Source organism: Artibeus jamaicensis, unplaced genomic scaffold, assembly GCF_021234435.1.
Source record: "Artibeus jamaicensis isolate MK-2021 breed Jamaican fruit bat unplaced genomic scaffold, CSHL_Jam_final contig_471, whole genome shotgun sequence".
Taxonomy (NCBI): domain Eukaryota; kingdom Metazoa; phylum Chordata; class Mammalia; order Chiroptera; family Phyllostomidae; genus Artibeus; species Artibeus jamaicensis.
This window is the reverse complement of record NW_026521850.1, coordinates 8,628,015-8,653,558: the sequence shown is the minus strand read 5'-3', so window position 1 is coordinate 8,653,558 and position 25,544 is coordinate 8,628,015. Positions and strand designations below refer to the sequence as shown.

General features: G+C 63.0%; 1 protein-coding gene across 7 annotated transcripts; it reads right to left on the bottom strand.

Moving 5' to 3' along the window:
* Nucleotides 1-221: 221 nt before the first annotated feature.
* Nucleotides 222-24,380, bottom strand: NR5A1 (nuclear receptor subfamily 5 group A member 1). 7 transcript variants are annotated; one of them, XM_037163148.2, is made up of 8 exons: nucleotides 24,226-24,303; nucleotides 23,154-23,309; nucleotides 20,577-20,693; nucleotides 20,298-20,439; nucleotides 17,640-18,265; nucleotides 10,971-11,090; nucleotides 8,955-9,102; nucleotides 222-1,948 (listed from the first exon to the last, which is right to left on the bottom strand). In XM_037163148.2, exons 3-8 carry the CDS (start codon nucleotides 20,676-20,678, stop codon nucleotides 1,701-1,703), a joined length of 1,386 nt encoding a protein of 461 aa, XP_037019043.2. In that variant the 5' UTR covers nucleotides 20,679-20,693; nucleotides 23,154-23,309; nucleotides 24,226-24,303; the 3' UTR covers nucleotides 222-1,700. The 7 variants fall into 7 exon arrangements, with proteins under 7 accessions (XP_037019043.2, XP_037018967.2, XP_037019452.2 ...); XM_037163072.2 differs by lacking the exon at nucleotides 24,226-24,303 and adding an exon at nucleotides 23,911-23,982; XM_037163557.2 differs by lacking the exon at nucleotides 23,154-23,309 and having other exon boundaries at nucleotides 24,226-24,380.
* Nucleotides 24,381-25,544: the final 1,164 nt, after the last annotated feature.

The following is a 25,544-nucleotide window of genomic DNA, read 5'->3' as shown; positions in this document are numbered from 1 at the left end:
CCCATGGCCCAGCAATGAGCTGGAGCCCAGAGCTCCCCTACCCACAGCTCCTGCTATTCCCCTGCACCCCATCCTGCCTCCCCAGAGTTTCAAACCAAAGGTTACCTGCATGTCACCTCTGTCCCAGTTGGAGTGCTACCTTCCACCCCCCCACCCCACTCTAGCCCACCCAGGCCCACGCAGCAGCTTCTGCTTTGGCCCACAATGTAAACAGCCAAAGGTAGCTGGAAACTAATTGCAAAATTTATTCCAAGGCTGCAGGGGCTGGGAGATTCTTAAGGGCACTTCTCGTTTGGGGCTGGGGTCTCTGGCTTTGGTGGGGGCACACGCTTCAGTGGGCAGGGGTGGGGGACTGAGTCAGGCTGGTGGAGGGCGGGGGCAGAAATGCCCAGTCACCTCCTACTGGGCAGACTGGGCGCAAGCTGCAACGGCAATGAGAAAGCAAAACAGGTGGGTGCCCAGCCAGGGGACAGGGGACGGCTGAGGCCTCTCCCTGGGGGCCTGGCCTTGGAAAGTGTCGTTTAGGACACAGGACAGAAGGCCAGGGTGTTGAGGTCCAGCTATGAGGGTTTGCAGCGAGGGACCCAATGGGACGGAGCCAATAAGGGAGGGGCTTATTAGCGATGTCCCTGATCTGAAGAACCATACACCCTCCCCGAAGTCACCCATATTCCCACCCACAGAGTCTCTGAGCCCCCCACAGGACATGCTGCTGACCACTGAGTTGAGGGGGTCCCAGAAACAGTGACCCAGCACCATGGGTGGGGTCCTTGGTATGAGGCTATGTGGCAGGGGTGGGCACGGACTATACTCGGTGCTAATCCCCAAACCCCAGCCTCAATCCTCAAATCTGTCCCCTACTCACCACACACACACACACACACCTTTCAAGGAATATCTAGATTCAAAAACAAAACAAAGCAAAAAACTTCCCTACTGCCTGCTCGCGCAGCCTCGCAGGTAAGTACCAGCCTGGCCGGCTGGCTGTGGGTGGGGCTAGAATGTCGAGTGTGCGGACCTTCTCCTCCAGTGGGAGGGGAACAGAAAGACCATTGCAGCAAAATTCTTTCCGGATAACAAGCCGAAGTTCTCCTCTGCGAGGCCAAATGGGGCAGAGGGCTGAGGAGGGGGTCCTCCTGTCCTAGCCAGGCTCCCAGGGCCCGGGGACCCGCTAGGCCCTGTCCAGCTTTGTAGAAACCCAGTTATCCCCAGGTCGCAAAACAGAGGACTTTCCTCCTGGCCCCTCTGAGGGGACTGGAGACCCCCTCTCCCCAAGTTGGTGCCATTCAACCCCTTTCTACCTGTTTCCAGGACAAGGGAGGGGATGACCTCTGACACAAGGGACATCGAGGCCCACCAGGGACTCCTGAACCTCCTCCCCAGACCTGTGCTCCAGACCCCAGGACAGACGACTGGGAGCTGGGAGCAGGAGGAGGGGTAGGGGGTGGTCAGCAGCCACCACCTGGGGACACTCTTGAGTGGCAGGCAAGTGCCAGTGGCTCGGTGGGGGCCACCCCAACTCAGCCAGGCCCTGCCGCCCTCACCCACTTCCCAAACACAGGGCTCCCCAGAGCACAGGGGCATCGGCCAACGTACAGGGCGGGGCTCCTGGGTCAGCACAATAAAACAAGCCATCTGGAGGGCCTCGGGGCGGCTGCACCCCGCCCCTGCCCGGCCGGTCCGGCCCCACCGGCCCCGGCTCAAGTCTGCTTGGCCTGCAGCATCTCGATGAGCAGGTTGTTGCGGGGCATCTCGTTGCCCAGGTGCTTGTGGTACAGGTACTCCTTGGCCTGCGTGCTCAGCGCCCGCACCTCCACCAGGCACAGCAGCAGCTGCTGGAACTTGTCCCCGCAGTGCGGATAGTGGCACAGGGTGTAGTCCAGCAGGGCGGCGTTGGCCTTCTCCTGGGCATCCTTCACCAGGTTGTGGTTGTTCAGGAACTTCACGTCTGCAAGGGAGGGGCTCCGTCAGCGCCGCCGGCCGGCCCACCGCCGACGCCGGCAGCCCCGTGACGGCCCGAGACGTGGGCACTGCCACCCGCAGCAGCAACAAACGCAGCCAAAGTCTCCCTGTCCCCACCACGGCGCCATCACCATCGTCACCACTGTGGCTGGCAAACACCGCCACCGTCATCAGTCACCGATACTGACACCCTGGCGTTTTCCTCAATTGTGGCCACTGCTGCCGCCACCCACCAAACTTCAATCGTTCCTGTCACCAGCATCACCATCGTCACCGTAGTTGGACACTGCTACCTCAGCTGTCACCAAAACCAGCATCCCTGCAGTTACTGTGATTACCACCAGCCCAGCCCCTGTCATCAACCACCCGACCTCAGTCACCTGTCATAGTCATTACTACCGTTGTCATCACCACGCGTCACGGTGAAGACCTCTACTGTCCCCAAGACCGTCCCCAAAGTCACCAGGTGGATCCCTGGACATGCTATTTAACCTCTTAAGTGCCTCGTCTGTCAGATGGGGGGCAGGGGTGACAATAGTGCCCACTCCACAGCTGGGAGAATTCGGGGTGTCGATACGTGGGAGGTGCTCAGGGGGACAGTGTCTGCAACCTGGAGAAGCCCAAGATGTCAGTCGTCAGTATCATTACCCCAATCCCCACCGCCTCTGTGATCAACCCCGTCCCTGTCCTCATCTCCACGGCCAAACCCGTCCTGTCACTGTCATCCCCATGGTGGTCCCCACCACTGTCCCCACCACGGGAGAGATGCAGCATGGGTGGAAGGGTCCCGCCTCGCAGCTGCGAGGTGAGTGCGGCGGTGGCCCTGTTCTGGAGGGTGACAGGCACAGCGTGGGTCTACCCGCTGACCAACTAAGAGGCTCCGGCACCGCAGGGAGACTCCCACGGGGCCACAGGGGCCATGGACGTTCTCGGTGGCGGTATTCATGGTGACAGGGAGGGGGCCCGGGGGGCCACGCGGTGGCCGCACCCCACACAGTCCTATAGGTGGCGGTAATGGGCCGGCGCTAACACAGAGACAATGCCTGCATCTTTAAAAGCTGGAGGCTGAGTGGAAAAGAACCAAAACGGGCAGATTCAGAATGAGGTCTATAAGGCAAAGATCTCTGCATAAATTTAAAGAGCTGCACACAAAGCAGGCGTGTTATGTAAGATCAGGGAGGGGCCTGCGTTACACAGGAAGGGACTAGTGTCCGTGGGAGGGGGTGGGGGTGGCTGGCTCCGAGTGGACCCAGGGTCCTTCGTGCCATGGACAGGTGTGCGATCGGTGCACCCACCCCACACTCCAGGTCCAGGGAAAAGACAAATAAATAAAAATGTCTTTGGAGACAGATGGGGGTTCAAATCCCGGCCCCACCATGTAGGAGCAGTGGCCTGGGCCCCGCCCCCCCCTGACCTGAAAGGCCCTCTTTAAGTAAGGGGCTGTACCCGCCTTGCAGGGGCAGGGGCGTGGGTGCAGAGGTCTACACAGGTGCCTGGGCCCCCACGGGTGCCCCACGAGGGTCAGTTTCTTGTTGCCCAAATCCTCTTTTGGCTCCTGGGCAGTACCTGCAGCTGGTGCCCTGCATGAAGGCTAAAGGTCAGCAGGAACCCACAGGATCGGTCCCCCACCCCCAAATCCTAGCCAGGACTTGCCTGGGATGTGGCGTCCAGTGGCTCAGAAAAGGGCCATCCACCCGTCCACTCCCCCTGTGTCCCCACCTCCCCAAGCCCTGCTGCTGCGGGGGAGCTGGGCGCCCAGCGTGGGCAGCCCTGGGCCCTTCTAATCCCTCTTAACACCCAGTGCGCGGGGAGAGCTGTGCCCTCCTGGCAACCCTGATCCCCGGCCGCCCCCGAGCGCCTGCCGAGGCCTGTGTTGTCCGAAGTGGGATTTAGGGAAACCCGAGCTGGGCCTGGGGGAAATGGCTGGACCTGGCCCCAGCCCTCCACCCCTGCTCCCAGCCCCTCACCCCGCTTTGGTAAGTAAGCCAGAGCCATTTTCTTCCTTGCCTCCCCAGCATGGCCATTAGCGAATAAGCCCATCACTTTTGTGCCGAGAAAGAAGTCCCCCCTTGTCCACAGAAGGACAGCTTGGCGGCGGATCTACAAGCTGGATTTCAGCCCCTACTGGTCCCCTGTCCCCGGCCTAAGGGGCCTCTGTGCGGTGAGCAATCTGCCCAGCTGTCCTCAGGCTGGCCAGCTCCTGACAAACTCAAAGGCCGAGGCAAGTGCCCCCACGTGGCTCCATCCCCATCGCAGCCTCTCTCCATCTTAACACTGTTCCCTCTGCCTTTACCCCTGCCACTCCTGAGGCCGGGCAATTCTCCCGACATTGTCTTCTGACAATTCACAATAGGAGGCTGGGGGTCCAGAGCAGGGTAGGGACCAGCTCAAGGGTGCGCAGCAGTGAAGGGGCCCAGAGGAAGTAGCTGGGGCCGAGGGGAGGACTGGCCAGGACGCTGCAGTGGTGGCAGGCGGGGGAGGCGGCAGAGGCGGCAGGAGGACCAGAGCCTCGGCTTTACCAGGATTTACTGTTCTCAGCAGCACCGGACCAGGGACAGCGGGGCGGGGGCCGGGGCTGAGGACGGAGGAGGCACAGCTTTCAGGGACAGCCCCCCTCCTAGCAGTTCCACGGGTCTCTTGGCTCTCCACAGACTGGAAGTGCCCACTGTGCCCACGAGGTGGGCACCAGGGCTGCGAGGGGAGCCCAGTCACCAACTGAGCCCCAACAACTACAGTGGAAGCGGACCCGGTTTCCTGGGCTCCTGCCACACACCTTGCTCCCAGCTCAGTCGACCCCCGCAGGCACCCGGGCAGGCAGCACAGTGCGCCCCCCCACCCCCAGCAGGGGCAGTGGGCAAGCCCGCGACACACAGCAGATGCCAGGCCTTGATTCAAAACCAGGTCTCTGGCTGCGAAGCACTGTGAGCGGTTGGGGGCGGGCTCGAGCCAGGACACAGGCTCCTGGAGGGCTGGACGTGGCAACTCCGTGTTTCATCCAGTGCAGGGGTCCCACCCGAGGGCCCCGCCTCGGGTCCCAGTTTCCCCAGAGAGGCTACTCTGGGCTCCAGACTCCACCTTGTGGTTCTCGCCTTGGAGGAGACTGTGGTCAATCCTGACCCTCTCCCAGCGCCCCCGTGGCCCCGTTTAAAGGGACTATATGAGGACTGTGGGAGAGCAGGTGCGACAGAGCCAATGCCCCACAGAGCACCGTGCCCTTCATCCGCCCAGTGCAGAGCAGGGCTCACACACACCGAGAGACTCTCTTTTAGGGTGTCACGGGTTCAAATCCCAGCTCTACCACCAGCTGGGCAAAGTCCTCGGTCAAAGTCCCTTCCCCTCCCAGGGCCTCGGTTTCCTGTGACCTGCGAAATGGGGCCAGATGAACATCTCCCTCATAAAGCACGCAAGAACTGGGCCTAATCTGTGTGCCCAGACTTGGGCCCTGCGCTGCCGCGGTTTGGCGGTGGGCACCTTCCAGAAAAGCCTGACCGCGCCTCCGAGCCTGCGAGCTCCCAGCAATCCTGGCGGTGGGGAGGCGGGAGGGGGCTGGAAGCTGGCGCCCCCGCCTCAGAGAGCAGCCCGCCAGCTCTGCGGAGCTGGGGGCCCCCAGGTTCTCAGAAAAGCCCCCTTTTCACGGTTTAATTGAATATTTGAATAATCCTTTCATTCCGGCGAGGCATAAAGAATGTTGTCCCAATAGCGGTGACTCAGGCAGGCGCCCCCGCGCACAATGGCCCCTCGAGTGGGGCTGCATTCAAGCTGCCTTTTGTTGGCGCGGAGCAGTGGGTAAATTGCAAACGCTTAAGGGAATGCTGCCTCCGCCGCCTCAATGGGAGTCAGGAAATCGAATGTTAGGTCGATCCATTAAGCTTCGATTAAGTCCTCTGCGGAACAATGCCCGCCGGGCCCATCTTCATAAACACCGTGATTGCCAGGAGAGAGGCACTAATTTTAATTAAACCTCCTTACCTGCCTCCTCGCCTTCCCGAGACGGCTATTTAGACGCCAAATGGCACCCTTCTGCAGAGGCAGGCGAGAAGCAGGCGTGGAGAGGGCTGGAGGGCAGTGCGGTGGGGTGGGGGGTGGGGGACAGGCCTCACACGGGTTCGGGCCGCCCAGCCCAGGGAGGCCCTGCCGCTGGGGTGACGCCCAGAATGCCTACTGGAGGTCGATGAGCAAGTGGCCAGTCCGGGCCCCTTGGGGACCCAGGACTGGCGGTCTTGGGAGGAGCACCCCCCACTTCCAGGCTCTGGGCAAATCTGCTCCCTTCTCGTGCCCGAATTTCTCCACCTCGCCCAGACCTTGGGCTGTGCCTCTCGCCTCTGGCAGGGCTCTGGGCTGCCCGCAGCCAGCCTTTCCCTGCTGCAGCCCGAAGCACCTTCTGAAATGCAAATCCAATCCAGTCGCTCCCTGACGAAGACCCTTCCCAAGCGAAGGGTCAAGGTACTTGGCCCGGCATTCAAGGCCTTGCACGTGGCTCAGGTGGCCTCCTCCCTCGCTGCTTTCTGTCCACTCAGGCAGGCCTCTCCCCTCACATCTCAGCCTCCCCGCAGTTTCTGGCCGGCTGGGCTCGGTGCTGTCTCCCTGCCGCCTCAGACCCCGAAGGCACCATGCCAGCCGCAGCGTGTGCAAGAAAGACGGAGACTGACTCGCTCATTCACTCGCTCTGCCCATTAACTTGTTCATTTGCTCATTAGCTTCATAATGATGGTTATGATGAAGGCAATGCCGGCACACATTCTCATTAAGTCCTCAGAGCAAGTTAATATGGTCATTTTACAGATGGGGCCAGAGGAAATGACCAGATGGTCATTTTACAGAGGCTCAGAGAGGAAAGCAACTAGCTCAAGGGCACACAGCCAGAGAGAGTCCAGATTTAGAATCTAGGTGGGCTGCACCCAGCCCCACCCTGCCTGGCATCGGTGCGCACACAGGCAGCCACTCTCACTCCCCCGTCCTACCCCGCCAGCCTGCTCCCGCCAAGCACTGAGACTCTGGGGCTCTCGGGCCCCAGCTTCCTCCTCTGGAAAACAGGAGGAAGGCGAGCGTGAGGGGGCGGGCACTCAAGGCTCCTTGCATGGCCCCTGGCCCAGGCCCAGGAAAGAGGGCTGGGCTCAGCTGTGCTGTCCTCTGTAAACCCCTAGGATGAGTCCTGGATTGATCAGGGGCTGGAGGCGGGGCTGTGCCAGGCCTGGTCATTCCCCTGGAGCCCGGGGCTTTGGAGGGAAGAGGGGTTGGGGGCCACAGGGCATGTACCTCTGCCCCGGGTAGTCTGGAAAGCTGAGACCTGGTCCTGCTCTGCAGGGGGCGCCCAAGGACAGGTGGAGCCTGAGACCAGGGGATGCCTGGCTGGCAGCTCTCCCTCCACCCAACCTCCCAGGCTCCCCCACCGTGGGCTCCTGACGGTGGTCAGGTCACCTCACAAACCACCCAGACCGCCACAGAGCCCGCCCTCCAACTCCATGGGCCCCAAGCACTTCCCATCAGTCTAAGACCCTCGTCTCCCCTCTCCTGTCACCCCACCATCACACTCCGACTCCACAACGTGACACACCAAAACCACAAGCCTGTGAAAGCTCACAGCCTGCCCTGTGTGACAACAAAGACACAAACACCGAGGCACACACCCCCACCAAACTCCTGGAGTCCCCAGATCCCCCGCCACGGCCGTCAGGGCTTCCCAGCAGCTGGTCCCCAGAGCCTGGCAGCTCCTAGATGCGGCTGGGAGGAGGGTACCCCTGGAGGCAGAGGGAGGATGGGGCTCCCCCTGCTGGAGCCAGCCTGGCCAGGGCCCCCGAGTCTCCTCCTAGAGCCTCAGGTCCCAGCTCCTAACTGGCTGCCCGAGATTCAGCCCCGAAGCCCACCACGGTTGTCCCCAGCAAACTCCACAGCCCCTCGGCTACCAGCCTATTGAGTCAGAAGACCCAGCCTGGGCACCCAGCCCCACGGCCGCAGACTGAGCACCATCATCTCGGTCCCTTCACAACTGCCCCTTCCCAGCCCCCCTGCTCCCCCAACGCCCTGTTCTCAGGCAGACTGTGGCTATGACACCATCTGCCACAAAGACCAAGTCTCGACTGCTGCCCCCTCCCCATGTGACGAGGCCCTCAAGCCCCTGTTCCAACCTTCCACTCCCCCTCCACTTCTGCTGAAAGATTCATCTCCCCAACAAACTCCTGCTCGTCCTCCAAGACCCTGCGCTGTCCCTCTTCCAGGAAGCCCACCAGGCAGTCCTTGTTCCCCAGCCTGGGTTCCCCACCTCGCTGTCCCAGCCCTCAGGGCACTGGCGGGAGGCCTCTCCCAGACTGGGAGCCCCCTGAGAGCAAGGAGCACCTCTGTGTTGGCAGCACCGCTGCGCACCGGGAGGACATAGGGTAGAGATGGCTTACTGGATGAGGCAGGATGGAAGGAGGCTGTCCATTTTACTAATAATTCCCCTAATTTATATATTTTACAGCCATCTTAGGCTCATACCTCCCTCCTCAAGAGAAGGTCAGCTTCTCAAACACAGGGATTTTTGTTCATTCTGTCCCTGGTACCTTGCCCAGGGCAGTTGCTCAGCAAAAGTTTGTGGGATGCATGAATGAGTGAATTAGTGGGCAAGGGTGCCTGGGCCCCGGGAGCTCATAGTTAGAATTTGGATGCCCCCCTCCACCCAGAGCAGGGCGTTGGGATTAAAAAGGGATGCCAAGAGGAGACCCAGGAACAGAAGCTCCTGAAACCATGTGGGCCTTTTCTGGGGCTGGTATGGGCACTTCTCTCGGGACCTCAGCTGGGAACTCACCACCTTCTCAGAAGGGGTCCTCGTTTCATCACGGGCAAGACTTAGACCTGATCATGACCTCTGGACTTTCAAACAGAGAAACTGGGGCCCACAGAGGAAGCAACCCCCATTGTATGAGCCAGGTCCCCTCACTAAGGGCCCTCAGCGCGTAGCCTCTCTTGGGGTCTCAGTGCCCCGCTCAGCCACTGCCCCGTCACCTGTGACTCACCGAGGCTGAAGAGGATGAGGAACTTGAGACAGACGAACTCCTGGCGGTCCAGCTGCAGCGCATGCATCTGCAGTGCGAGCTCCTGCGCCCGCAGCACCAAGCTGTGCAGCAGCGAGCCAGCCTGCGCGGCCACCGTGCTCAGCTCCACCTGGGCAGGCAGACAGGGGCTCAGGCGAGGCTGAGCGCAGCACGGGCAGTGTCTCCCCAGGCCCCGGAAGCCCTTCCAGCCTCTGCGCCCACCCGGGGCCCAGGCTTGCCAGCCCCCCTCCCACGGCCCGCCAGAGCGGAGGGCCGCTGAGGCAGCAGTGTTGACACAGGGCAGGTGTGTGCGGAGCGAGACTGAAGGGCCCTTCACATACAAAGACCTGCTGCCAGGCCAGGGGCACACGCCGCTTCTGTGTTTGTGCGGCGTCTGCGGCACACACTCCGTGGTGCTGGGCGTGGGGGCCTCACAGGGCAAGTCTGCCTGGGTACGTGTGGATGGGGCCACATCCCAGCTCACATTCACATACACTCCCAGGGTTGCCCACCCGCTTTAAGAAGTGAACACACACACACGTATGGTCAAATCAGGGCAACACAGACGGACACACGCCCATGTATGTGTTCCTGCAGACCTAGTGACAGGCAGATCTGGACACTCACACGTGTAAGTGCCTGGAGATATTTGCACAATAAAACACAGGCAAACACATACACACAGGCTGTTCTCATGGCCTTGAGACTTCGACCTGCATGTCAACATGGACCAACACACACACACTCCGCGGCCTCAAAGTCATCCCTGGGACCAGCATTCCCTTGGCCCTGGACACCCAGGACACCTGGCCTGAGACGCCCAGAGTGAGAACTGAGGACAAGGACAGAAGAGCAAAGGGCCAAGGTGGACTCGGGGCTGGGGAGAGGGCCTCAGCCCACCCCCGGCCCCTGCCGCTGGAACATGGGAGTGGGATTGTGTTCCCACTCCCATGTTCCAGCCCAGGTATGAGTGAGAACACATACGTGGCCGTGTGCCCGTCTGTGTTGCCCTGATGTGACCATACGTGTGTGTGTTCACTTCTTAAAGTGGGTGAGCAACCCTGGGAGTGTATGTGAATGTGAGTTGAGGTGTCGCCCCATCCACTGTACCCCACTATCCCCTCCCCCCGCACCCCCTCCAGGATGCTCCGCCCTCCACCAGGTGAGACCCTCCTTCCTCCAGTGCCTACACCTCCTCTCACAAGCAGGGCCCCCCCCGGAGTGGTGCCCCCCATGCGCCCCACATTCTGAGCAGTGGGCGGCCGCCTCCCCTCGTGTCCTCACCTCCCATCTCGCCCCGTCATGTGCCCCAGAAACCTGGCCACGTCCTTCCCCACTAGACAGTGTCCCCTTGCCCCCTGCTCCGTTTCAGGAGTGTCTGTGCCCCAAGCTCCCACTCTGCCGCCCTGATTCCCTGCCCTGGGGGTGCTCAAGTCTGACTGAGCCCTTTGGGGGCCAGATCCTTCTGCTCGTTCATTCATCCTCTCGTTCACTCACTGAGGATTTAGGGCCTGCAGGGTCTTGCCCAGTCCAGCCCCCAGCAACCATTCCAGCCTTACCTTCCCCCCACACACACAGGGTCCCCCAAACCCACGGTCCAGCATACCGGTGGCTCCTGGTGGCTCGGGTCCTAAACGTCCCTCTCCGAGCCTTTCCTTACACCCTCTCCTCGGCCTGCAGTGGAGGTGGGTGGCCCCCAGCACCTTTTCACTTCATGACCAAGACCCGGTACCACCACCGCCTCCTCCAAGGGCCTCTCCACCCTTCGAACATCCCTGAGCTGCTCCCCCAGGCAGGGCTCCCAGGGGCGGCCTCCTCTCAAGGCCATGGCCAGGGCTGACCAGAGGCAGGTCAGGCCGGTGGCTATCCCATGAACTTGGAGAATGGCCTGATAGTCAGGGTCCCCAGAGCCAGGCCTGGAGAGGCCTGAGATCTCTGCTTGCCCAGAATTCTGGGAGCGGGGGTGGGGTGGGGGCGGGGCACAGTGGGGCCGGTCACCTCCTGCCCGATGACCAGCAGGATGCTGTCCTCCTTGCCGTGCTGCATCTGGCGGTAGATGTGGTCGAACACTAGCAGCTCACTCCAGCAGTTCTGCAGCAGCGTCATCTGGTCGGCCACCTGCAAGGAAGCGTCACTCCGGGGTCGCGTCCAGCATGGGTCAGCCAGGCGCCTTCCTCTCACCTCTCCCTCCCCCAACTCTCAGTGCCAGTGGGGTATGTGACTTGGGCCAGCTGCTGAACGTCCCTGTGCCCGCCCTGCCTATCTGCCTACTTCATCCAAGTGGGTCAGGGGTCTAGCGAAACAATAACAGGGACCAGCTGCAGGCCCCAGCTCTGCCTCTTACAAGTGGTGTGACCTTAAGCAAGCCCCGTGACCTCTCCGGGCCTCAGCGTTCTCATCTGTAAAGGGGACAAAGTCCTAGAAGGTGGCCTGGCACACAGCACCCAATAAATGCTGGTCTCATTCCAATGCAGGGAAAGAGCATTATTAATTTGAGCTTGTGCCCCTTTGTCCTGTGGTCACCTCTCTAGCAGCTCCCGTCACTTGAAAAGCAGCCGTGAAAAGGAAACAGAGATTTCCCTGGGCCTCATGCAGAGCCTTCAGGCTCAGGACGAGAAAGAAGGGACCCAGGTCCAGCCCGGGCAGTGACCAGGTGGAGGGCAGAGGTCTGACCGCAAAAGCAGGAACAGAAGAGTGACAGGAGCCAGATTCTGAGCCCTCGGGCTGTAGGTGGGGCACTCAGCAGAAAGGCAGGGACTGCCCGGGCAAGTGTCCTTCCGCTCTGGGCGTTCGATGCCTTCAACACCGCAGGCTCGGTCACTCCTGACGGTGGGGCGTGGGGCTCAAAACCATGAGCCAGAGCCAGGAGGGTGGTAACAGAGCCAGGAGGGCCCCGAGAGGTGCCCTGACCCAAACCCCTATTTTTCACATGAAGAATCTGCCACCCAGGGACGGTGAGGGACCCTCCTGGGGTCACAGAGAAGCATAGCCAGCCCAGGGCCACAGCCAGTGCTCTCCGTCCCCTTCTCCTCACGGTGACAAACAGTGAGCCCTCCTCGGTGTTCGGGCCATGACTGGGCGCTGTAGGTATCCGAGGAAGACACCCTACAGACCCTAGTCCCTCTCAGCCTCCGCAAACAGCCCCCATCCACCCAGCAGGTACCCCCTGGCACCTTCCCGGGCAAATGCAAACACGACAGCTAGCCGCCGCCGTACTGCAGCTGCACAGCCCTGTGAGGTCGGTGTGGCTCTTATCCCCACCGAAGGAGAGGGGGTGAGGAGCCCCCAGGTGTCAAGGGCTCTGCCCAGGGTCACACGGCTTCTTCTGGCTCCAGGTGTGCACTCTTAGCCCCCAGGGGTGGCAAAGCCCCCTGGGCCCTGGCCACCCCAGGTTTCATGGCACGCTCTCTACCGCCTTCCCTGGGGCCCCAGCCAGCGCTGCCCTCCCTTCTGGGTGCCCTCACCATCCTCTGGATGCGGCACCTGTGACATCTGATGGCGCCTACTCATGCCTCTGCTTCCCCCAGGACAGGTGGGATCTGGGAAGGCAGGACTGGGGCCCCATAGGAGGGGTCAGTGAGCAGTGGATGGACAAACCCGTGCTCCCCAAGACATGCATAGAGAGCACTGCAGAGCCACCCCTAAACCAGAGGCCAGAAGGGGCCAGGCAGCTCCCGGTCTGAGCAGAACCGCCCAGGCCTAACGAACAGCTTTCTCCTCTGTGGGGTGGAAGCCCCTCCCGCTCTCTGGCGCCCTCCTCTCCTGTCTCAGGCAGACAGAGGGAGAAAAATCATGGACGCAAAGCCAAGCCAGCAGCAGGGCACACAGGCTCCCTCAGGGCCTCTCCTGCCCACCCCTTCCCCAGCCCACACAACTGAGGGCAGGAGGGAGGGTCAGTCCTCCCGTGCTGCCTTCCTCGCCCCATCGCCAGGTCCTGAGCCCAGCCCCCCCCTCCTCCCCGGCAGAAAGCTCTTCCAAGAGCCAGTTACTGTTGGAACAGGAACGCGCCCGCGCCCGAGGGTCAGCAGCAGCTCGCCCAGGGCCGCAGGGGCCAGGGTGAATCACAAAGACGCCTCTCCTCCGGCCACCTTATCTGTCCTGCGGAAGTGGCCAGTCCCCAGAGGGCTGGCAGGAAGCCTCCCAGAACGGTCTCCGGGGAGGGAGGGAGGCTCAGAGACTGCCTGTGACCAGGCCTGGGCCAGGACTCCTCACCCTTTGCCCTATCACCATTCTGCCCGTACCCCAGATAAGAAAACAGAGGCTCTGCCCAGATGCGCACCCCACTGGGCTGGTCTTGGGGAGGGGGGCCTGGGAACTGCCAGAGGCCCCGGCCCAGGAGTCCCAATGGCCTACCTTGGGAGACCAGTTGGAGGCAGAGGAGGAGGAGAACGTGCAGGGCTGGGCTCTGCCCCCCACCCAAGGGGGCCCTCGGGAGCAGACTCCCGCGTGCCTGGATTGAAGGAACAGGGGTGGGGAGAGGCAAGAGTGAGAGACGGGGGAGAATTAGGAGATAAGCAAGCTGAGCCTCGGGCAGAAAGCAGAAGGGGTCACAGTGACCCGGCTGGCCAAGCCCTGGAGCAGACTCCGTGCCCAGACCTCAGCCCCCCGCAGCGGGGGCGGCCTCGCCCAGGGGGGCAGATAGGGGTGGCAGGGGCAAAGGTGGGCAAGACGGTGGCAGAGCTTTGGCGCCCGGGGGCCTTGTGCGTGATTTCCAACTCAGCCACACACCCTTCTCGGCCCTGATTTTCTGCTCTGGGAAATGGGAAAGACAAGCCTCCCTCTCCGGGTTAGAGAAAATGCGTAGACACGGTGACATCACAGTGAAGAGCTCTGTGGACCACGGCTGGCTCTCCCCTGGGGACGGGGCCCCAGCCTGGGTTCCCGACACCCCAGCCAAGCAATCTTTCCTGCCGGACTTTGTACTCCCTCTTCCCGTGGACAGACAGATGGACACATAAAGACACCAAAGTCCAAGATACTTGCCACACAGATGGGCACACACACGCACACACTTCTTTTTTATTTAGAGGGAAACCAGAGGGCCGCTACCACCAGCCTTTCTCCACAGAAAAGCAGGTGGCTCAGAGGCTCACTGGACCAAAGAGGGTTGGTTTTTACCCTCCATAAGTTTCCCCCTCAGCAAAAGGTCCCTCCTCTCCCCAGCCCTCCCCACTGCCCCAGGAACAAGGACATTCGCTGTGCGGGCCTTGGGGCCCCTTCTCAGCCTGGCCAGCGCGCCCAGCCCACCAGCCTCCCATCAGTCCTGCTGTCCGCCACAAATCTCCCCGGAGCCTTGACTCTTCTCAGCCTGCCTCGGAGACGGGGTATTTATGGTCGAGGAGCTGACCTCCCTCCCGGCAGGCCCCCCTTCAGAGCCCCCTGGGATAGGATCAGTCTGGCGGCCGAAGGCCAGCAAACTCTGCAACTCTGCAGCGAGGCCGGCACGGTGCTCTCCTGGCCCGGTGGTCGGCAGGCCGGGCGTCTGTCAGCCCAGAACTGACAGGGTTACTGTGGCTTACATGAAACCATATATCTGAGCAGTTAAATCTGTTGCCAATCAGGGGCCTCAGAGCTGATGTCAAGATGGGTCAGTAGGCACTCTTGGCCCTCGCCTCCCCCTCCCTGATTCCTATCTGTCATCCCCTCCCCCGGGCCTGTCCTTTCTGGGAACTGCCCGGACAGGCTGACCGCCTGGGCCACTGAGCAGCAGGTACAGGTGGCTTCTGCTACCCGACAGGGAGGAAGTTGCTTTATAAACCCAGGGCCACGCGGGTCCCATTTCTCCCAGAGTCCTACGTTTTCTCAGTCCTTCTAGCCAGGCCTGCGCACCACCTGCCGGGGTAGATCAAATCCCAGAGCAGCAGACAAGCGGTGAGGAAGGGCGCCGTTCCCGTGCTAAATCCTTTACCTGCCCTGGCTCACTGGGTCCTCGCCACGGCCCTGTGCGGGTGTGCGGAGGGGGCTACGTTAGCTCAGCTCTCCCCGTCTAAGGGAACGAGCCCAGAGGAGTGAAGTGACTTGCCCAAAGTCACACACCTGGGAAGTGGCAGAGCTGGAACCTGAACACGGTCCGCTCTGACTCTGGTCTTTGCTGTCAAGTCCAGTGCCACTGTCCGATCTGACATGCCAGGAAAGGTGAGGGGGACAAATGCCAGGAAGTGTGAGACAGAGAGATCACCAAGCTGGGAGACCGGGTGAAGGGGGAGGACCCCCAAAGAGCACCCCGAGCCCCCACATCTCGGCTCCTGGCATCCCGACAGCTTACCAAAGACCCCAGGCCTCCCGCTGGCCATCAGGCAGCAGCTACATGGAGAGCAGAGTGGGCCACCCGGAAGAGGGTGCGGGGCCCCAGGCAGCCGGGTTGGCTGTCCATCACCGGCTGCCAGAGGCCCCCCTCCTGGTCCTGGGTCTGCTCCTGCCCCTGCCAACCTCTCCAGCCCTGCCCCAGAGGGCCACCTGAGCTCTCGGACACACACTGCCTGCCTACACCTTCGTGCCTTCGCCTGCGCTCTTCCCACTTCCTGAAATGCCTCAACCTTCTCACGCTGCTTTCTGGAAAGGCAGGGAGCAAAGAAACCTGCCCCAACTTGCGTAGAGAGGGCCATTTCCCCTCCCACCGGGCCCCCTCGGCCCCTGTCCGGGCCCCCTCCGCCCTGCGTGGGCATTAGCCGTGTGCACCTCTGCCTCTTCCTCTAGCCCGGCCACCTCCTGGGTCCAACTCACTCCAGTGTTCCCGGGGCCCAGCCCAGGGGCTGCCTGACTCTCCGAGGTCGGGAGCCCCCACTGGGTCTGCTAAAATGCATCATGCCTGCTGGGGGGTGGGGGGGGATGAATGGTCAGCCCAAAGGGAGAACAGGTCACTCAGCACCGCTGCCACTTCTCTGCCTCCCCGCCTGTGGGCGGGGGACCAGCGGGAAGGAGGCTCCTCGCGGCTGGTGAGAGGCCCCCTAGGGGCTGGGCTGGAACTTATCTGCAAGGCTCCTTTGCAGAGGGTGGTGGCCGTGGTTCATATTCCTGGGCTCAATTGAGAGGCTCTGGAAGGGGAAGCAGGAAGGTTTGGGCCACAGAGAAACCAGAAGCAGGAAAAAACACTCAGCAAAGCTGGGACAAAAGCCCTTCCCATCCTGCGTGAAAAACCCCAAGAGACTAGAAAGGCGGCCAGAGGAAGCGCCCCGCCCCTGGATCCAGGGTTCTGGGGGCCGGGAATGCTCTTCTCCTCCCCTCCGCACGGGGGATCGCGAGGAGTCTACGGCGAGCAACCCAACGGCGCTGAGATCTTCATCCCCACCAGAGCCTCCAGCATGAGCAGAAGGCAGATGGGATTGTTCAAGGCCCTGTCTCTTGTCCCGTCCACGAGGGCAGCCACAAGAGGACGCAGGGGTGAAAGGGCCCACTCATGACACATGGCATATCCCCAAGCCTCAGCCAAGACAGGCCCTCTACAACAGAACCGTGGGCTGTCCCCACCAATTCCTGACTCCCAGATGAACCCCGGGCCCCCAGCTCCACGAGGCCTCAAGGGCTCAGTGCCCATCCCCACCTAATTCTCCCCTGTGCCCAGCCCAGCAGGCAGTGCCCCCGGCCCATCCGGCCACCTGCCCCAGAGGAAGCCCAGGCCCAAGTGGCGTCAGCACTGACAATGCTGCTCAAGGCTGCGGTGCCCCAGCAGGGGGGCAGCAGGCCCTCCTGTTTACGCCCAGTCCAGAACAGCCAGCGGCGCTGGCCTGGGAAGGGTGAACTTCGGTGGGCCGAGACTAAAGACAGGGGGCCTCCAGGCCAGGGAAGATGCGCCTTGGCCGGGCTTGGAGTGCCTCTGAGGGCAGCAAAGTGCCCTGGTCACAGGGAGCCAAGGTCCTAGGGCGGCAGCTGCCAGGCCATGGACCCTGAAGTCACGAGGCAGGATGACTGGGAAGTTCCTCCTGTCGGGCTTCGGTTTCGCCTGCTGCCTTAGCTGCAGGTCCCTCCGCCTCGGGGGAGGCCACACTATAGCGCAACCGGCCTCATCTGGAGGATCCGTGGCAGGCCCTGCAACACCCCCCCACCCTCCCACCCTGCTCCCCACACACACAGACACGCAGACACACGTATGGCACCAACCACCGTGCACGAGACAGTAAGATCCTGCACCTCAGCGGAGATGGAGAAGACCCAGAAGCTCTGCAAACTCAGACATGAAGACTCATCTATGGCATTTGAGGCTGGCGGGGCTCGGCGCCTCAGGAAGGGCTGGACCCTTTACCTGACGTCGGGCTGGGGCAGCCAGAGACAGTGTCCCGAGGACTCAGCTAGTCCTTTGGGGGCCTAGGTACTCAAAGAAGTACCTATAGAGACCCTGAGAGAAACAGGGACAGAGGGGCTGGAGAAACACAGAGAAGCAGAGAGGCAGCAGGCCCAGCAGAGCGAGAGGGAGAGAGGGAGGCAGAGGTCCAGGAAGCAGAGGCTGTGAGAGAGAGAGAGACTCAAGAACTAGCAGGGGGTGGAAGTGAGAGGGGAGGCGAGGAAGGCTGCGAGGGGCCAGCGGCACTCCTCGGGGGCTCCCTGCCACCACACAGTGCCTAAAGCCCGTGGGCAGCCTGGGCCCACCCGAGGAGTGACTGGGATTGAGGCCTGGGCAGCCAAAAGGACACCCCAGACCCAGCTGCCAGACAGGTGGGAGGAGGGACTCACCTCCAGCTCCTTGAAGACCATGCACCTGCGTGCCCAGTCCACGATGGAGATGAAGGTCTGGTCGGCCATCCTGCACAGGAGGTTGAAGGGTGCAGGCTGGTCGGAGCGGCCTTTGGCGGGCTCCTGCAGGCAGCCCAGGATGCGTGCCCGCACCTGGTCCTCGTCTGGCTCCAGCTGCAGTAGCTGCAGGATGAGCTCGGGCACGCCAGGCCCTCCAGAGAAGGGCTCCGGGTAGCCATAGGGCGGCCCAGGCTGCGGTGGGCTGGCGTAGGGCTCCGGGTACTCGGACTTGATGGCCCGGCCAGGGAAGGTGGGATAGAGGTAGCCAGCCAGGGGCCCGTGGGCACCAGACATGGCCATGGGCAGTGCTGGGGCCCCGAAGTCACCCAGTGGCCCGGCAGGTGGACCAGAGGCCAGGCCCTTGGGCTCTGGCGCATGCAGACTGGGGGTTAGCATGTAGTCCGGCGGGGGAGGAGGGGGTGGGGGCACCCCCACCGGAGGGCCTGTCTCCATCTTGAAGCCATTGGCTCGAATCTGTGCCTTCTTCTGCTGCTTCAGGGCCCGGTCTCGCTTGTACATGGGCCCAAACTTGTTCCGGCCACCCCGCATGCGGTCAGCACGTACAGCTGTGGGCACAGGTGAGGGTCAGGCCCCCCCCTCCAAACCACCCCACTCACAGAGCTTTCCCAGACAGTTCTGACTTTGTCACTCCCCAGTTCAACACCCTTTGCGGCTCCCTCTGCCTGCAGGTAAGGTTACTCACCTTAGTGTGGCACTCAAGGCCCTGCTTACCTTTCTAGGTTGCTCCTCACAAAACCCTGTGTTCTTTCTACCCCACCTCACCCATCTCTCTGTTCCTCAACCTGGCACTCCTTCCACCCTCCCTTTAATATTCCTTTTGCCTCAAACCCCTTCCTTCTCTTCTGCCTGATGAACAGCCAGCCCTCAGGTCACGGCCTCCGAAAAGTATTCCTAGATTCGCCCAGGTGGAAGCCCCTGTCCAAGCCCCAGATGTCCTGCCTCTTGCCCACTCTCATCCTGCTGAGAGGTATCATGCCATGTGACCCAGTCTGAGAGCTCCTAGAAGCTCAGTCTGGGTTCAGGTGCCCAGCCCAGGGCCTGGCAAGGAGATGGCGACAGGAAGTAGTAGACCCTGGACAACTTTGTTCATAGCTGGGTCCCAGTGTCCAGCTAGTTGCTGAGTGACCAGTTGACTCTGGCAAATCCCTGTTGCAAAATGACTCCCGTTCAGGCTGCCTCAGGCTCTGTGATGGGGGAAGAGTCCTCCCTTGCTGAGCAGATGTCCTTCTGCCTAGCTAAGAATATGTCACTAGCCAGACCCAAATGTTGCAGCTCTGCAGCTATAGTATGGCCCCAGCCCCTCCTCAGACCGGGAGCCCAGCCTGGGAGCTGGGAGAAAGGAGAGAGCAGGAGGCACAGAGGCGCTCAGCAAGGAATGGGGCTTGGGGGCCCACCCAGCCTCCCTCCTGCTGCGGGGGTGGGCAGCTGTGCTCCCAGACATTAGGCCCCACCAGTGATTTCTGCTGCTCACAACAACCAGCTCTGCTGGCCACCGAGGGCCTGGATCTGGGGACATGGAATTTGGGGACAGGATGAAAGGCCTCCATCAGGAGCCCTTCCTCTAGGTGGCAGGACTGTGGCCTGCAGCTCTGAGTCACCAGGGGTCTTCTGCGTTTTAAAAAACCTACGCCAGCAGCTGCCCGCTCCGGCACAGCCCAGCTGGGGCCACCAAGGTGGGACCCTGCTACGCCCACCCTCAAAGAGCCTGAGTCCTTCCTGCTGAAATGTCTTTGCTCCTCCTGTGGGCTGCGAGCTGGGGGGTGGGGTGGAGGTGGGGAGGTAAGGATGGGCCTGGGTTCTCTGGGGGGGATGGCTCCCCACTCCCCAGCTCTCTCAGGGTCTGGCTAAAAACGCGCTGGGAAGGAATCTCACCCACCGAGTGAATGGACTAAGTGAATCCTTTGGACGGATGGAGAGATGAACAGAGAGGGAGGCTGGATGAGTGAGGGCTGGACCGGGAATCACGTAAAGAACGGTGGTGATGACGATAATGGCTAACCTGTTGAGCACTGACTACAGCCAGGCACGGAACCAGGAGCTCTTCACGCAATTCTCTCACACTAACTCAAGAGGAAGGTGCCGCGGTAAGCCCATTTTGCAGAGGGGGAATCTGCAGCTCAGAGAGGTTAAGGAACCTGCCTAATGTCACCCAGCCCATAAGTGGCAGCACTGGGACTCCAACTCCGGCAAAAGCATTGAAAGCCCTGGCTCTGGCCTGCGTTAGGTGTCAGCAGGGGCGTCGTGGAGCTTTTCGCAGAGGGGGCAGCTCCGTGAGGCTCTGCCCTGAGTGCTCAGCCCTCTCAGGGGCTGGGGAAAGGCTCATTTCCCCGGGGGCCACATTCAGACGCTTCTCAACGCGGCTCTGGCGGGTCCTGCGCACGTCCCCGCCCGGGCCTGAGCAAGACCAGCTCTTACCCCTTCCCGAACAGGGCGGCTCTACGATCACATGAGGGGCCGCAGTCGCTGGGCCCCAGAAACTTTAAGAAGGCCAGCGGCGCCCTCCCCTCGCCCCTTCTTTCATCCCGCCTCGCCGGCTCGGCCCCGAGGGCAGGGGCCTGAGGCCCGCGGCGCGCGCACCTTCCAGGCGCATCCCCACGGTCAGGCACTTCTGGAAGCGGCAGAAGGGACAGCGCTTGCGCTGCGTCTTGTCGATCTTGCAGCTCTGGCTCTCCGTGCACGTGTAGTGCTTGTTGTTCTGCACCGTGCGCTTGAAGAAGCCCTGGGGGGGAGGGGAGTGAGCGCGGGAGGGGCCCCGGCCCTCTCTACCTCTCCGAGGGGCTTTGCCCCGCGCACCCCGGCCCCCGGCACTTGCGGCGCGCCATGCGCTTTGCCCTGCCCGCCAGCCGCCCCGCTCACCTTGCAGCTCTCGCATGTGAGCAGCCCGTAGTGGTAGCCGGACACCTTGTCCCCGCACACAGGGCACAGCTCGTCCAGGTCCTCGTCGTACGAATAGTCCATGCCCGCGGCGTCCGCCTGAGGACGGAGGACGGGGTCAAGGCGGGCGGGACGGCGACCGGCGATGCGACACACCTGGTCCCCGGGGTCCCCGGGCACCGCGGCCGCGCCCCGCCCCCGGCACCCACCTCGCGCCCGGCCCCTGTCCCCCAGGACGGCACCCCGGGCAAGGCCGCCCGAGGCGGGCCCCCATTTGAGCCCCCTGCGCCCGCCCCCAACTCCGCGTCCTTCCCGGGGCCTCCTCGGGCGCTGCCCCGGCGGGGCCCCAGCCCGGACCCAAGGATTCGATGCGCTTCGAGCCGGATTCGTTTGTCTGAGAACAAAACCCCGATTCTAAGAAAACGAGATGGGCTGGGCCGCGAGGGAGACGCCAGTGAACCCGGTTGGAGTGGCTCCGGGTGTTCTGGGACTCGGCAGAGGGACACAGAGACGAAGTCTGAGCGAGACAGAGAGATGGGCAGAAACGACAGCGACAGACACGGCTGGCGATGCGGGACGAGAACGGCCTCGAGCCGACAGACGCGACCACCCGAGTGCCAGGCGCACAGCGAGGCCGAGGCCGAGAGGACCTGGGGAGACGAGACAGACGGAGAGAAAGACGGACAGACGGAGAGGGCGAGAGAACGGAAAAGCCAGCGATCAGACACCGAGAGGCAGAGGCCGACGGAGGAAACCTGAGAGAGACGGACGCAGCCGCGGAGACGCCGTGGCCGCCGAGACGGAGCGAGACGGCGACTGAAACCTGCGGAGAAGGAGGCGCCCCGCCGGGGGTCGGGACGCGGAGCCGCACGGAAGCTCCCCCGGGCGGGGACCCCCGAGGGGTCGAACCCGGACAGGGGCTGGAGCCCAAAGGGTCGGTAAACGTCGGTGCCCGGGACCGAGGGCCCCGGGGGGACAGACAAAGCCCGAGACGTCGGGCGGACGGACGCGGAGAGGGCGCCGCGGGGACGGCGGGCGCAGCGCCCGGAGCCGCAAGCCGGGCGGCGGGCAGAGACCTCGGGCGGAGAGTCCAAGTCCCGAGGAGCGAAGGGCGCAGAGCCCGGGCCGGGCAGCGCGAAGGGGCGCCCACCTGGCGGCTCCTGCGAGCGGCAGCGTCCGCGTCCCACCCGCGCGGAGCCCCGCACCTTCCGGCCGCGCCGCCGGCGATGAGCCGCACCCGGGCGCAGCGCCGCCCGCCCGCGATGACGGGCGCTCGGGGCTCGGGCGCTCCCCCCACCCGCGCCTCCCCGCCCCCGCCGCCTCCGGGGCCGCTGCACCGCGCACCTGGGACCCGGGCCCCTCGGCAGCCAGTGCGCGCCGCGCGAACCCGCCGCGCCCGGCCCGGGGCTGGCCCTTCTATACTGGCGCGTGCGGTATCCGGGGGCGGAGGGCCGGCCGAGTCCTCCCCACGCCGGGCCGGGCCCGCGCCCTCCCCCGCCGCCTCTGCGGGCTCGCGCCTTCACCCCCATCCTCTGCCCCTCCCGCCCCGGCCTGTTCCCCCGGAGCCCGCGCGCCCCGGAATCCAGGCAGGTGCTGGGCGCCTGGGAGCCTCGTGCCAACCGCCGGCGGTGGGAGGAGGGGGCCCCTGTTCGTTCACCCGGCTTAGTGGCGGCGAGGGCCGCGCGGGGGGCGCCGGCCGCTGTGTCCTGTGGACGTGGGTAAGGGCAAACGCGGGGGCCGTGGCCGCGGCACGGGATCGAGGCGACAAACCAGGCTCTCGCCGGGACCTGCCGCATTTCTCACTGAAGACTGAAGCAGACCCCACTCCGTGTCCGGCCCTCAGTTTCCTCATCTGTGAAATGGGACTAACGACTGGCCTTCCCTGAGGGGCGGTCATTGGTATGAACCGAAGTGGAGTTGACAAAGCCCACGCTTAAACTTGGAGGCGATCGCTAGTATCCAGCGAGGAGCCCTGGGCAAAGCCTTTCTCCTCCTGGGGCCTCAGTTTTCTGGGCTGGAAATGGGACGCTTAGTTATCCCACCCCGCGAATTTTCCGAGGGGTAGGGAGCACCCGGAGCCGCCGAGAGCGCGCGAGCTGGTAGCACAGACCCTGGGGTGGAAGGAACCGTCCAGCTCTCGAGCTGCGCCCGCACCCGGCTGGGGGCGGGGAGGGAGCGCGCCGCAGCCCCAGGGACAAAGGCGTCCCCTGGCCCTGCCGGCTGAGCTGTCTGTCGCTCCGGGCTGGGGAACGCCGCGGTCACTCTCGGTTTCTCAGATGGAAAGATTGAGGAAGGAGCTGTCTCGCGTCCCGCCCCCGCCCCCTGGTCACCTAGGGTCCCAGAAAGCGTTGAGAGCAGCGAGGCCAAAAAGCCGCGATCTTGAAGCCGAGAAATAGGCCAGTCCCGCGCCTCTGACGGCCGCGATCCGGAGGCTCAAACCCTCGGCGGCCTGTGCCTGGGCCCCCGGACCCGAGGCTTCCCGCTGCAGCTAGAGCTGGCTCCTGGGTCCTGCGAGCCAAGGCCTGGAGACCCCGCGCAGACCGCTTCTTTCTCGCTCACCACGCCGGGACGAAGGGCAGAATCTGCAGCCGACTTGCTGTGCAAGCTCGGGCAGGTCACTTCGCTTCTCTGAGCCTCAGTTTCTCGTGCATGAAACGGAAAAGATCGGCCCTATAGAAGGGGTTCAGCGGTTTCCATGCGATTCCATGGATGAATCTTGGTGAGGAGGAAGGAGAGAGAACCAGAGCCCCGGTTAGCTGCAGAACCCCCCACCTCAAGCCCTAGAAAGAACCGCATTTACCAGAGCTGGACGGGGAGTGAGGGGCCACTGCCTCTGAACAGCTCCCCATCGGGGAGGGGCCCTCAGAAAGTGGGAAACGGGAAGGGGCACCTCCTCTGCAGGGGGGTGAAGTGGACTGAGGGGGAAGGCTGTGCTGGGGGGGTCAGAGTCGCCCTCTCTGGGGTAGAGCCCCCTGGGGTCTCCTGGACATTGGTGAGAAAGACCTAGGCTGTGTAAGCACAGCCTGGGCCCCCGGGGGGTAGGCGGGCAGGTCAGGTTGGGGCCCTGCTCCAAGCTAGTCCCCCACTTCTCCCTCCAGCTTGACCCACCTCTTCCCGGGAATTTCTTGGGCTGAGCCTCCAGGCCCCACTGCACCCACCCCTCAGTCCCAGGTTCGAGCCCACGTGGCGAACCACAGCTCCTCAGCAGCCTGCTCAGGGAAGCAACACTGATCTGGCCCAGCCACAGACCCCCCGGACTGACAGACGGACACTGGAGACAGACATGCAGACCCATATGGGTCTCCGAGACACCCACCAAGGCATCACAGACGCGCAGGCTGCTAGACTTGGGCCAGAACAGCCGTGGGGACACTGGCCACGCATCAACAACAGTGACCCCCACGGTGCCTGTCCCCCAGAGGCCTAGCTCCTCCCACCAGCCGCCCCCCGGAGGGAAAAAGAGGGAGTAGCAAGCTGGGAGGGCAGGTCTGGGGAGATCCCTGGCCCCTTCTCTGCCCAGAGCAGTGGGCACCAGCCACGCAGCGGAGCAGGCAGTGGCCCGGCCGGGCCGCAGGGCGGCACTGAGGCGGGAGGCTGGCCGTTAGAGGCCTGGGCCCAGGCCTTCACTTACGGAACGGAAGGCGAGCTCTCGCGCCGGATGAGGGTGGACAGTGGGTACCGGGGTCCAGAGGGCGGCCCTGGCGGCCCAAGTGGGGCAGTGGTGACCGTGGGCGCACGGGAACTCCTTCACGCCACGGCGGGCGGCGGGCAGACAGCAGGCTGGCCCTGTCCGGCCGTCCTCCTCCTCCCCGCCCTGGGGGGGGCCACCAGAGGCCCAATTGGTCTCTGCCCCCACGTGACTCTGCAGGCCTCGCTCCTTCTTTGTTGGTATTTCTCTTCGCTTAGGTCTATTTTTTTCTTCTCCTAAAAGAAAAAAAAAATACCCCTATCTATCTGGGGGCCGCGGGTGGGGGTGGAGGCCAAGGCACTCTGGAGGCCTTGGCCAGCTGGCTGCTCCAGGCCGTTGTGGGAGCCCAGAGGCAGGGACCCCACGTAGGCGGGTAGGCAGCCCCGCTTGTTAGCGACCGGGTGGGAGTGGGCCCTGATTTATGGCCAGCTCCCCCACCGGCCTGCAGCCCAGCCTCTCTCCCCTTGAATGGCCACCTCCCTGGGGCCTGGCCCAGCGGGGTCCAGTCTGGCCCAGACATGGGAGTAGAGTCAGGTTGGCTTGGCGTGTAGGCAGGGGCTCGGATAACTTGACCAGGTGGCCCTGCGACTTTGGCCTGGGTTTTTTCCCCCCCTTCCAGAGGTGAAGAAAGGAAGAGGGGGACAAAAGGCAAGCAGGTGAGCTGACTGACCGCCTCCTGTGCGCATTGTGCGCTGGCTTTCTTAAGGCTCCCACGTCCATGGGCTGCTATTGCTCCCTGTTGGTCGCTGGGAGGATTGAGGCTGGGTCAGGCGGCCGCAGTGGCTCCAGTCTGGGCCAAGTGGGTAGCTAGGCAGGGACAGGGCAGGGCAGAGGGGCGGGGGCTTTGTGTAGAAAGTCAGGCCTTCTCTCGCAGCTGGGGGTGCTCCTGTCCGATCCCAAGACTCGGGCCGGTCCTGGGTTGTCCTGGTCCAGTCGGGCCCAGATTGCTGCGCTCTGTCCCCCTCCCATGGCTGACACACTCATTAGCACTTCCCTTCATTCATCCCACCTTTACTGAGGGCCACTAGGTGCCAGGCACTGGTCTGGACACTAGACAAAAGGGAAGCAAAGGTAAGAAGTCCATCCTTAGAGGATTTACCTCCCAGCCACTCATCATGGGGGTTGGGGAGGGGGACTGGGGGTCAATCGCCGTTGAGAACACTTCGTTGGAGGAAAGACACCAGCGACACAGGACACCCCATCTACCTGGCGTGGGACTAGAGGGGTTTTTCTGGATAATTGAAACCAGCTGCATTTGAAAG